Source organism: Corylus avellana, chromosome 1 (assembly GCF_965113065.1).
Source record: "Corylus avellana chromosome 1, dhCorAvel1.hap1.2, whole genome shotgun sequence".
NCBI classification, from domain to species: domain Eukaryota; kingdom Viridiplantae; phylum Streptophyta; class Magnoliopsida; order Fagales; family Betulaceae; genus Corylus; species Corylus avellana.
In genome coordinates, this window is record NC_142490.1 from 23,045,030 (window position 1) to 23,057,478 (window position 12,449).

The 12,449-nt window shown below is 34.2% G+C and overlaps 1 protein-coding gene across 1 annotated transcript; it reads left to right on the forward strand.

Moving 5' to 3' along the window:
* Positions 1 to 5,546: 5,546 nt before the first annotated feature.
* Positions 5,547 to 10,718, forward strand: LOC132168917 (CSC1-like protein ERD4). Its single transcript, XM_059580003.2, has 6 exons — positions 5,547 to 6,082; positions 7,196 to 7,344; positions 7,688 to 7,960; positions 8,575 to 9,419; positions 9,536 to 9,791; positions 10,094 to 10,718. The coding sequence occupies exons 1-6, from the start codon at positions 5,812 to 5,814 to the stop codon at positions 10,472 to 10,474; spliced, it is 2,175 nt and encodes a 724-aa protein (XP_059435986.2). The 5' UTR covers positions 5,547 to 5,811; the 3' UTR covers positions 10,475 to 10,718.
* The last annotated feature ends 1,731 nt before the right edge of the window (positions 10,719 to 12,449 follow it).

The window sequence follows — 12,449 nt, forward strand, 5'->3', positions numbered from 1 at the left end:
ACTTTTTTGGGAATACTTCGCCGTTGTGGGCTCTTGGGGAATATCGTGATCATGTTTCTCTACCCACCAAATCCCTTTAAACTATATTTTGTGGATTACAAAATAAGAAAAATAAATGCAACTTGTAAAGTGTGTTGATGCGTGTAGTTGTATCAAAGTCCATTAATAAGACCAATAGTTAATGGATCAATTATTCAACCATAAATACAATGGATGAGATATGGCTTGAAAAATAATGAATTTGCTAACTATAAAAGTCTATGAAAATGTGATTTTATTGTGGTCTTGGTACAAATTAAGACTTTTGTATTCTCCGATGAGAGGTTGATGCATCAACCTGGAACAAGAGAAACAGATGTTAGTAAAAACACTATATCTAACCGTTCATTGACGCTGGGCTGCGAGGAGGCGTCTGGGCTGGGTAGAGGCGATGGTGGCATCTAGCCTGGCAATGGTTGTGCTGGGAGGGTTTTTTTTCTTTTGGAGGCTAACTGAGTGAAAGAAGGGTTTAGATATGGTGTTTTGCTAATATTTGTGTTTATTGTTCTAAGTTGATGTGTCAACCTCTTATTGAATGATATAAAAGTCTTAGTTTATGCCAAAACTACGTAGAAGTTATTTTCACTGACACTTAGGGTCTGTTTGAGATTGCATTTGAGAGGTTTAAAAGTGTTTTTAAGACTCAAAAAGTCCGTTTGAAGAAAAAAAAAATACACGTTTGATAAAAAAAAATTAAAAGTGCTTTTAAGGGTCCAAAAAAACCTAAAAATAGTCAAAAAAAACACTTTTAGCAAAAGCTTAAAAATGAAGCTTTTACCCGAAAATTCTTTTTAACTTAAAAGTTTTATTTCTCATATATGTACACTTGGATAAGCCATATCTCTTGGATAATTTAATAAATGTTTAACTAGAAATTATTTTTGGAAAAATGGGGATTTATTTGGGACATTAGTAATAGTCCCAAGTTGATATCTTAGGTCCCCAAGAGGTAACTTAATCGGTTGAAACTATGCTTAATGAAGCGAAGGTCACTAATTCGAATCTTCATCCCCCCTCTTGTGTGGTCATGTAAAAAAAAAGTTGATATCTTAGACTTGCATTTGAGGCTATTTACTCTTTATTTTAGTTAAAAATCATCATTTTTTAGGACAAAGTTTTCCTCCAAACTGGGTTAGAAAAAATTCCTTCAACCTAGTGTATAAAAATGACAAGTGTCTTTTTTTTTAGTAACATGTGAGATGCACATGGGTTTTTAATAAAATTTATTACAACTTTGTTTATGCTATTAAAAAAACATGTACATCTCACATGTTAAGGGACACATGTCATTTTTATAAACTAAGTTGAAAGAAATTCTTCGAACCCAGCTTAAAAAAACACTTTATCCTATTGTTTATTGCAGCTACCAACTTTTTCGAAGCACATATATCTAAGTTATCTAACTTGTTATTTTAGTTATTTACTTACATTATTCTATTTAAAATAATCTTCTCGTAGGATAAATAATTATATGACAAAATCTCGTCCATTTAATTAGAAAATAGCCGTTGAGATTCAAAAGATTTAATCACAAACGAAATCTCAATCATTTAATTTAAAACTAAAAATTGAGATTTGAAGAAATCTAAATAATTTGAAAAATTCTAAAAATCCAGATTCAGTATTCAAATTTCATGGACACTAGACCAAAAAAAGGGTGTGGGTCCCGGGTCCCGGGTCCCTGCTTTTTGGCCCTTTCCTTTTCACCAACGGCCATTCTTGACTCTACCAAGCGAGCACGTGCCATGGCCCACGTGCCAACTATATAGTTCCGCGTCACAGACGTGTTACAAAAACGACCACTCAATCTAGATAAATAAAAAAAAAAAAAAAAAAAAAAAATTAAAGAAAACAAAAAGAAAAAAAAAGGAGCACTCAGATTCTCCATGCCTTACAGTTACCGACTTGGGAAACGACACCGTACAGAACAAATCTTGTGGGTCACACGACTGACACCAGTGGGGTCAGCCCGTAGCTATCTCCGGCGGTTAAAACGCTATCCAGTGTCGGCAGCGCAGATGACTGACACGTGTCCTGTCTCACTCAACGATCACACCCAGTGGAGTGGGGTCAGCCACGTAGCCATCTCCGGCACTAACGGTCAAAACGCTACCAGGTGTCGGCAGTGCAGGTTACCGACACGTGTCCCTGTCCAAGTATCAACATCTTTCTCGAGCAGCGTTTCCTTATAGCTCGGATGCAGCCGGCAAGTGGCTCAAGTTGGTGAAGCTTTGATACTCGCTGCAAGTATGAGCCACGTCATTAGATTGTACAGCGTGTCGTTTTATGGTCGACAGTAGTGTCTAGTGTGTAAGTATACGTGGCATGATGATTGGCATGGCCGGTTCAACCTTCACGTATAACTTTGGAGTGGATGAGGTACCCCTACACCCTACTTTTTCCTCCCAAGTGACAAAAGTAACCTTTCAGGTTTTCCAATAACAGCCTTTAAAAAAAAAAAAAAAAAAAGACAAATTAAATAAACAAAACATAACAGTAACCTTTTATTGGGGAATATTTGTTTTTTTTTTGATAAGGGGAATATTTGTTAATGTATGATATATTACTTCACTTTTTTTTTTTTTTTTTCATTCTTTCAAATTTCATGTACCATTTAATGAATATTTATTGATTTTTAGGTTGCGTAACCCTGCAATTTATTAATCTTTGCGATTTCTTCGAAAATTTGTCAAAATTTAAGTTTTTGGAGGTTTTCTTATTTCATATGGTTTTATCTGAGCGGCTTTTATCAGTTGTATTCACTAGTGTCTTTCACTTTTCTAGTTAGATAGAGTTTTCTTCCAAACTAGGTTGAAAAAACTTTCTTCAACCCAATCTATAAAAATGACATGTGTTTATTTATTTTTAATAACATGTGAGATGTACATGAGTTTTAATATTATTTATTCAACTTTGTTGGTGCTATTAAAAAAAATATATCTATCTCATATGTTCAAATGACAGTTGTCAGTTGGAGAAATTCAGTTTGGAGGAAAATTATATAATTTATATTCTCCCAATTTACTAAGATGATAGTGGTCTGTCTGAATTGAATTTTTACTTGTATTTGTTTTTTGTTTTTTGTTTTCGTTGTAATTTCTTTTGAATGAATTAATGTACTTACAATATTTATTATTATTATTATTATTATTTATTTATTTTTTTTAAAAAAAAAACATTTGAATCAGATTTTGTGTTCTTAATTGTTTATTAATGTCTTAGACTTCCAAATAGAAAATAAAATTGTTAACAAAGATGACCTAATGTTGATATTCGCTTATGCCCATTTACACCTTTGTTCTGATAAAGTAATTCAATCAATCAGAGACTATCCCAATCATTAGTTTGAATCTGCCTTCCATTCCTCTTTCCTTTTATAGTTATAGAGGCGTGTTATACATCATCTCTCGATCATTCTCTCATCTTTTTAATTTTTAAAATTATTATTGAATTTGTGAGGTTCATATAAGTCTCACAGATAAGCTCACATATTCATAGGTATTTTTGAAAATTTGGAGATGAGAAAGACCGTGTAAGAAAATAAATCATTTCTATGTAGTTATATGTATAAATAATAATAATAATAATCATAATAATTGCTCCCACAAAAAATGTGGACAACTCAAACGGCCACAACCCCTTTGGACTGTCTTTATGTTGAACAACTGGCCTACCATGTGACATTACGTGCAAGAAGAAAAAAAAGACCTACCATGTGACACTTTTTCTGTTCATATATCAAAATTTTTTTATTCCTAAAAGTACGTTTGTGTCAAATTCAAGCAACTCATCATAATCAGTGTAATCATTATTTTATGGGTTGATTATATTTTATTAATCATACGCTAATTTGTCACCATGTGACTCATAAAGTTATATTTTTACTTACTTTTTTGTATTTTTCAATTCTAAAATTTGGATATTATATACAATCTAAAAATAGCCCCAAAAAATGATGTAATTTTATTATGATTTGACATTAAACTTGTAAAAGAAAACCAAATATAATTACGTAAGATGCATAAACTATAAGTTCACAAATTAAGCTCGAACTATTTAATATGTTAAAAAAATTGTAGTATTATTACACGTACAACTATTTTATTCCTCTTTTTTATTATTTTTAACACGTATTACATGGGGTTAAAGGATTTGGACCTCTTGAAATTCTTAAGGGAATTCCAAATTTTGAAATTTCAGATCCTAGTTCTTCAATTTCATCTAAAGGTTAGTGTTCTGTGTTACACTAATAATAAAATAATATTTAAATTAAAAATAAAAATAAAAATAAAAAAATGAATTAATTCCGCTGGCCACCCCATATTTGCCATGGGGTGGCCGAAGCCACCCCCAAAGGTTGGTTGAGGGTGGCTGATCCACCCTCGAGGGCCATAGGTGTGGCTTCGAAGCCACCTCCATGGCCCTTAGGGGTGGTTCGGCCACCCCCAAGGGCCAAACCTAAATTTTTTTAGTTTTGGGTTTGGCCCATGGGGTTATTCTGTTACCCCCAAAGGTCGATTGGGGGTGGCCGAAGCCACCCCATGGTCCTTGAGAGTGGATCAGCCACTCCCACAAGTCAAACCCAAAATAAAATTTAAAAAAAGAAAGAAAAAAATTTGGATTTAGCCCTTTGGGATGACAATCCTCCCCTAAGGGCTATGAAGGTGGCGTTATTTTTATTTTTATTTTTAAAATTTAAATATTATTTTATTATAAGTAGGATACGTAGCAAGACAATAGCCCTTAAATTAAAATGGATGGCTTTAATATGATTTAAAAAATTTACTTAATTTTTATTCTATTTAAATATTATTTTATTATTTTATTATAAGTGAAATCCGTAGCAGAAGACAATAGCCCTTAAATTAAAATGGATGGCTTTAATATGATTTAAAAAATTTACTTAATTTTTATTCTATTTAAATATTATTTTATTATTTTATTATAAGTGGAATCCGTAGCAGAAGACAATAGCCCTTAAATTAAAATGGATGGCTTTAATATGATTTAATAAATTTACCTATTTTTTATTTCGTTCTCTTCTTGACAATACCTAGCGGCTAAACAACGGCTTCCTGCTATTTTTTTTTTTTTTTTAATTGTTTTATTCTACATGCTTTTCTAATGTCTGTTCAATGAAGCGCCACTATAAAATAATAATGAAAATAAAAAAATTGTTCTTTAAATAAAAAAATAAAAAAAAACAACTAAATCTTCGATTCATAAGGCCCCCACTTTGGGACAACAAAGGGGCAATATTGTGGATGGAGGGCAATTTCGTCATTTTAAGACTGCACAGTACACACTACACCCTGTCCCGCCTGCATTATCTTGTTCGATCAAATCCATTTCTACAGTTATTTTTCTTTTTCTCTTTTTCTCTTCCTCTTTCTTTCTCTCTCTCTCTCTCTCTCTGCATTGAAAGAATGAAAACGCAAAGCCAACTTACTGAACCCTACAGCCAGCTAATCAGACCCAGATATTTTCTCTCTTTTTTGTTGTCTTTTATTACCAAATGGCAGTACTGCCTTCTTCGCAATTGTAACGTCACCCACACCATCCAATCAATCTCTTCTTCGTACACCCTTTCCTTGTCTTCTCCCACCTTCTTTATATCTCCCCTTCCCAACGGTTACTTTTTTCCTTTAATGGGGCCGTTAACATATTCGCCATAAATCTGCTTCACACGCATGCTTTTCGGAGAGATATAAGGATAGAAAGGAGAAGAGACAGGGAGTGAGAGTTCGTTTTGAGTTTTAGAGGGAGACCCAGATGGATTTCACTTCCTTCTTGACGTCCCTAGGGACGTCGTGTGTGATATTCGTGATTCTGATGCTGCTTTTCGCGTGGTTGTCAAAGAAGCCGGGGAACGCCGTGGTGTACTACCCGAACCGGATCTTGAAGGGTTTGGATCCGGTTAACGGTGGCTCTAGGACCCGTAACCCGTTCGCGTGGATCCATGAGGCTATGACCGCCTCGGAACAAGATGTGATCTCCATGTCCGGGTTAGACACTGCCGTGTACTTCGTGTTCATGGGCACCGGTTTGTTTCTGCTTCTCTCTCGCTTTCTTTTTGTAATTTTGGTGAACTTCTATGACTTTTGTGTACTGGGTTTTCCTATTTATTTTTTGGGTTCTTTTTGGTGGAATTTGTGTGAATTTTTGTTGGATTGTGTGTTTTTGTTGTTGTGTATATGGACTTTACTTAAGAAAAAATGGAATTCTTTTTATTTTTTAGTTTTTCACCAGAAGAAAAATAATAATTAACTAATAATGATATTAATCTAATTTAGTTTTGAGATATCATTTTCCAGGCATATCTTTCAAGTGAAAATTTAAGCTGTTTTTTTTTTTTTTTGGGTAAAAAAAGGTCTATTTTTTTAGTTTATTTTATTATTTAAATTAAAAAAAATAAAAAATTAGAATAGCTTAACAGCTTCCGTTTAATTTGTACAAAACTTCATTCAATCATAATTTGATGAATTCATTCCTGATTTTGCAAAGAGGGAATCTGGGTTTGTGGGAGGTGGTCCAAGTGAGGATGCTGTTGCAGGTACTTTTCACAAAGAAGTCAGAGTTAGACGTTATAGCCTTTCGACTTACCCACAGCCCACAGGTCATGGAAGATGATACTTTTTACGAAGAAGTCACGAGACTTTTGCGGTCTCCTTACTTGTCAAAGTTAAAAATAAATGAATGATATTAACATTTGAACTATGAAACTGATGACGATGCCCTGTAGCTTATGATCTATTTGGTTCTATTTTGACTGAATATTAAATATTAAAAATCATTCTAGAGTATTAAAAATCAGGTGCACCTTCATGACATCATTTTGACTGAATTGGAATAAGTGAATGTCACTTTGATTGTCAGAAACTTAAACTAAGGCTGAATATGAATAGTAAACATTTCTTTTGTACAAACCTTTCTGGCGTTGAAAAAAAAAAAAAAAACAAAAAAAACAAAACCCTTTCTGGCAAGCTATTAGTTAATAAAAACTTTTGCTTTCTTCAAAGATAAGCTTGCATTTGAGTTTTATTCTATTTGGTTTTTTTTTTTTTTTTTTTTTTTTGCACTTTTTGACCTAAATAGGTGAACTTTTTAGGAGAAGGCAAACAATTCTTATACTATCTTTTTGCCAATTAATCTGCAGTTTTGGGAATCTTGGTCCTATCTGGCATAGTGCTGCTGCCTGTTCTTCTACCAGTTTCTGCTACTGATGTTAGTGTGATGAAGACTGCCGCAACCACAAGCAATGGGACCTTTAATAAATTTGATAAGTTATCCATGGGAAACATCACCGTATGCTACTCAACTTTTCATGCACTGAATATTTAATTCTCTTGATTTTATTCTCTCAGGGCAATGGGTTATAAAATGATGGAGATGACTATTTTATATTTATTAAATTTGTGAAATTGTATTTATGAATTTGTCTTATACTTATAAAATCTCACACTTATACTAGAGGCACCTCTTTCTGAGCTAGTGATGCTAAATATGTGATTTGTGTGTTATGCTATCTAATTAATGTCTTTTCTAAAATAAAAATTCGACCTGTTATACCTTCTATTTTGTTTGTTAGTGAATTATATGTGCCCCATTTCTTCTGAATGCAGTTTTCTGTGTTTGTTTGCATGTGCAGCCAAAGAGTTCTCGGTTGTGGGGATTTCTGCTAGCCACTTACTGGGTTTCATTTGTTACATATTACCTCTTATGGAAAGCATATAAGCATGTCTCTGGACTGAGAGCAGACGCGCTTATGTCTCCTGAAGTGAAGCCTGAACAATTTGCCATTCTCGTCAGAGACATACCTGGCTTTAAAGGTCAAACTAGAAAAGAACAGGTCGATTCATATTTTAGAGCTATCTATCCTGAGAAATTTTACAGATCAATGGTGGTAACAGACAACAAAGTGGTAAGGCATTGATTTGCTCTGTATTGTTTTCCTTTCTTGCTTTTACTTCAATTTTTAAGACTGCACTGCACAGCACTTGAAGGCTTCTTTATTTCCATTGCACTATGATATACTCCTGTTTTCTCTATTCACTTTATAACAAATTTTTCACTTTTAGTAATACCAGAATATTTATATAAGGGCTAAATTATTGAATTGATTTATGAGATTTGGACTTGTATCAAATCGATTCTTAGAGCACAACAAATTTCTTAAAGATCCTCGTGGTATGCTACCGTTTCAAATTGATAATTTTTTTGTAGGGGCTTTGTCAGAAAAATTGACAGAATTTGTCTGGAAGGATTGATTTGAAATGGGAGTATACCATGAGGATCTTTAATAAACTTTTTGTACCCCAGGGATCTATTTGATATATACAAGCCAAAATCTTAAAAATCAACTTAGTAATTTAGCCTTTATATTATACGTGGGTTTTCATACTTGCAGATCCAAAGTTAGAACAATATCTCATATGGAAGTTGAATGTATGAGCGTTCTAGATGCATTAGAAAAGTACCATAGGTTTTATGATTATTTTCATTGATTTGTTACATAACATTGATTGGTTCTCTTAGGTAAACAAAATTTGGAAAGAGTTAGAAGGGTACAAGAAGAAGCTTGCACGTGCTGAAGCAATATATGCCAAGTCAAAAACAACTGGCAAACCAGAAGGAGTAAAACCCACTAACAAAACTGGCTTCCTTGGTCTTTGTGGTGCAAAAGTAGATAGCATAGAGTACTATAGTGGAAAGATTCATGAACTAATCCCAAAACTGGAATCAGAACAAAAAGTCACTCTCAGAGAGAAGCAGCAAGATGCTGCTCTGGTCTTTTTCACGAGCAGGGTGACTGCAGCTGCTGCAGCCCAGAGTCTACATGCCCAAATGGTTGACAAATGGACAGTTACAGATGCTCCTGAACCACGTCAACTGATATGGACTAATCTTAAAATCAAGCTTTTTCAGAGGATACTACGGCAATATGTCGTGTATTTTATTGTGGCCTTGACCATATTTTTCTATATGATTCCAATTGGGCTTATTTCTGCTCTCACAACACTGGACAATTTGAAGAAGCTTCTCCCATTTATAAAGCCAATTGTGAAGATGAAAGCACTCAAGACTGTGTTGGAAGCTTACCTCCCTCAGCTTGCACTCATTATCTTTTTGGCTTTGTTGCCCAAGTTCCTTTTCTTTCTCTCTAAGGCCGAGGGAATTCCCTCTGTAAGCCATGTAGTAAGAGCTGCTTCTGGGAAGTATTTCTATTTCACTGTGTTAAATGTTTTTATTGGAGTGACAGTGGGCGGGACCTTGTTCACTACATTCAAGACCATTCAGAATCGTCCCAAATCTGTAGTTGACATACTAGCGAATGGTCTGCCAAGCAATGCAACGTTCTTCCTGACCTTCGTGGCTTTGAAGTAAGATAATGATTTTGCATTTCTTAAATATACCTTGCTAATTATCCTAATAATCTGTGCATTAAGCTTTACAAACTCACACTTCTCATTTGAGACAATAATTCTATGATTCCCAGGTTCTTTGTTGGCTATGGTCTTGAACTGTCTAGAATAGTTCCTTTAATTATATACCATTTAAAGAGGAAGTATCTGTGTAAGACTGAGGCGGAGTTGAAAGAAGCTTGGACTCCTGGGGATCTTGGATATGCAACTAGGGTTCCGGGTGACATGCTGATTTTCACAATTGTCCTGTGCTACTCTGTTATAGCTCCTCTTATTCTCCCATTCGGCGTGGTTTACTTTGGCCTGGGATGGCTAATTCTTAGAAATCAGGTAGTTTATTGATTTTTGTTGAATTTCTTATTCTTATTTTACCAAGCTCTTTCCTACGTTGGAAGAAAATTGAGGAATATATAGGCTGTTCATTAACTTTGATATATCTTTTACCTTGCCAGGGTGACAGCATGAGGAAAGGAAAAAAAAAATCCTCATGGTTCATTCTTATTAAATATGCAAATATTACATGCATAGACTTTAAAATCTGTGTTGAGAAATCTTGAGCTTTATCAGGCTCGAATATTTGCTTTTTTAGTTTTCACGTTTATATAATTTCTTTGTGATGTTTGATCCAACAGGCACTCAAAGTTTATGTTCCGTGTTATGAAAGCTATGGAAGGATGTGGCCTCACATGCATAAACGCGTCCTAGCAGCTCTAATCTTATACCAAGTTACTATGTTTGGTTACTTTGGGACAAAGAAATTCTACGGTGTACCATTGCTACTTCCACTCCCCATACTGTCTTTGCTCTTTGGATATGTCTGTAGTCAGAAATTCTATCGCTTTTTCCAGGACACGGCTCTGGAAGTTGCCAGCCATGAGTTGAAGGAAATTCCTAACATGGACCAGGTTTTCAGATCCTTCATCCCACCAAGCTTGAGATCTGAGAAGAATGATGATGATCAGTTTGAAGATGCTTTGTCACAGTCGGTTTCAAGAACAGGGTCATTTGTTTGATGTACATTTGTGTATTCCACGAGATTTATGTTGGTTTTGATGGAACTTAGCATATTTGTTGACAAGAGTTGATTGTCTGTAATATATATATATTATGTTTATGTTAGTTTGAACCACTTGTGTGTGGAGTTTCTTATTTGGTACTGTTTAACCGCAGACAGGTTGATGTGATTCTGGACAATATCATTTGTCTCTTGTAACAGGGTTCAAGGTTGTCTTTTAATGTCAACTACAAATGATATCATCCTGCATTGTCATCTGATTGCTTACATTTGAGACTATTCCATTCTTTGTTCTCTTCATGCCTTTTTATCTGGAAATCATATTCAGGTAAATGATTATTCCAGCACTCTCTTCATGCTGGAAAATCATATTCGGATAAATGATTTCCAGCTTTTTTTATCATGGAATCAGACCCGTGATATTTTCCACTTTTTCAGTGGAACCTTTGACAGATTATTCTGTCATGCTGTTTCTTAGCCTGTTTAGCTTTATTAACGATGAGTTCGAATTGCTTATATTCTTATGTTTCAAGATTTTTATTCCCAGTCTCACTTCATATGTGTTTTTTTTTTTTTATATATATTTATTTTATTTTATTTTTACATACCCCTCAAACTAATACTGAATTTGCATTGTACCCCTCTTTTGTCCTTAAAAAATACAAAATTGTCATCAAGAACTGTAAAGGGGAAAGGGGAATTGAGAACTTGTACTCTGTTTTGGTTTATAAAATGAGTGGCCAAGCTTCAAGTCTTCTTATAATGTATTTAAATAATGTAACGCACTATATTATATTGTTATCTAATTGAGTATTTCATAATGATGACACGATAGTTCTAATCGACCATTGGTAAAACATAAAAATAAAAAATTCAAGAATCGATTGAAACTATCATGTTAACATTATAAGATAATTGTGGGAAAAATGTAATAATCAACGTATTTACTAGAAGTGACAATTCATGTTTGCGTATCGAATTTTAGTTGTGTCAAGGCATGAGTATAAAATTCTATAAATCCAGAACTTGATCTATTCAATTAAACGGGTCAAATCTTTCAACTCTAGCCCTCTAATTTTAGGAGAGGGATTCTCTCCATTTCAAATGAAATGGATGGGATCCATTCGGTTAAAGCAAGAGGGCATTTTTGTACAAACAATTTTGGACCAAGTCTATTTTATATTGGGTTCGTGCCAGATTCACAAGTCATGTCAACAATTGCTGGCTATTATGTCGCGTCGAGGAGTGAATATAAGACTATACAAGTCAACTCTAATACGATCCATTTAATTAAATGGGTTAAACTCTTTAACCATAACTATTTAATTTCGTATCGTGTTCGTGGGCCATGTCGAAAATTGTTAGCCCTAGTATTTACTACAAAAATTGGATTAAGACCATACAAAAAAGCCCATATAAAGCATAAAAAATCGAACTTCTAACAAAATTGGGCTAAAGCGAGATATCACCGTATAAAAAAGCCCATACAAAATGGATTAAAGTCCAAGGGCCCAATTCAATACCACAGAACCAGATTACCCTCACCTCGAACATCTGGTCCGAGAGCCGCCGGGCCGCTCCACAACCATAAAAACTGAAAATGGGGGGGAGTTTGACGTGGACATGCAACCATAAAAACTGAAACTACAACTAGACCATCTGGGGCACGTGGCGTCAGAAGGTGAGAGGATAATGTTATGTCCATAGAATACAAAAATTTCATTTAAACCGGTTTAAGAAATTTTCTTCAATCAAGTTTCTTCTAACATGTTTGAGTTTCTCAAAATCAATGTTTGGGTTCAAAACTGGATAACATCCCGTTCCTTATATTTAAAGAACATTTTTGTATTTTCACTTTTTTCGAATAAAAATACCCTTCAAATATAAATGACTAAATCCTTTTCGGTTCAAATATAAATGAACCGGAGATGATCCTAATTTTTTGAGTTCTTAGGTTAGTGAAGGGGAAATAA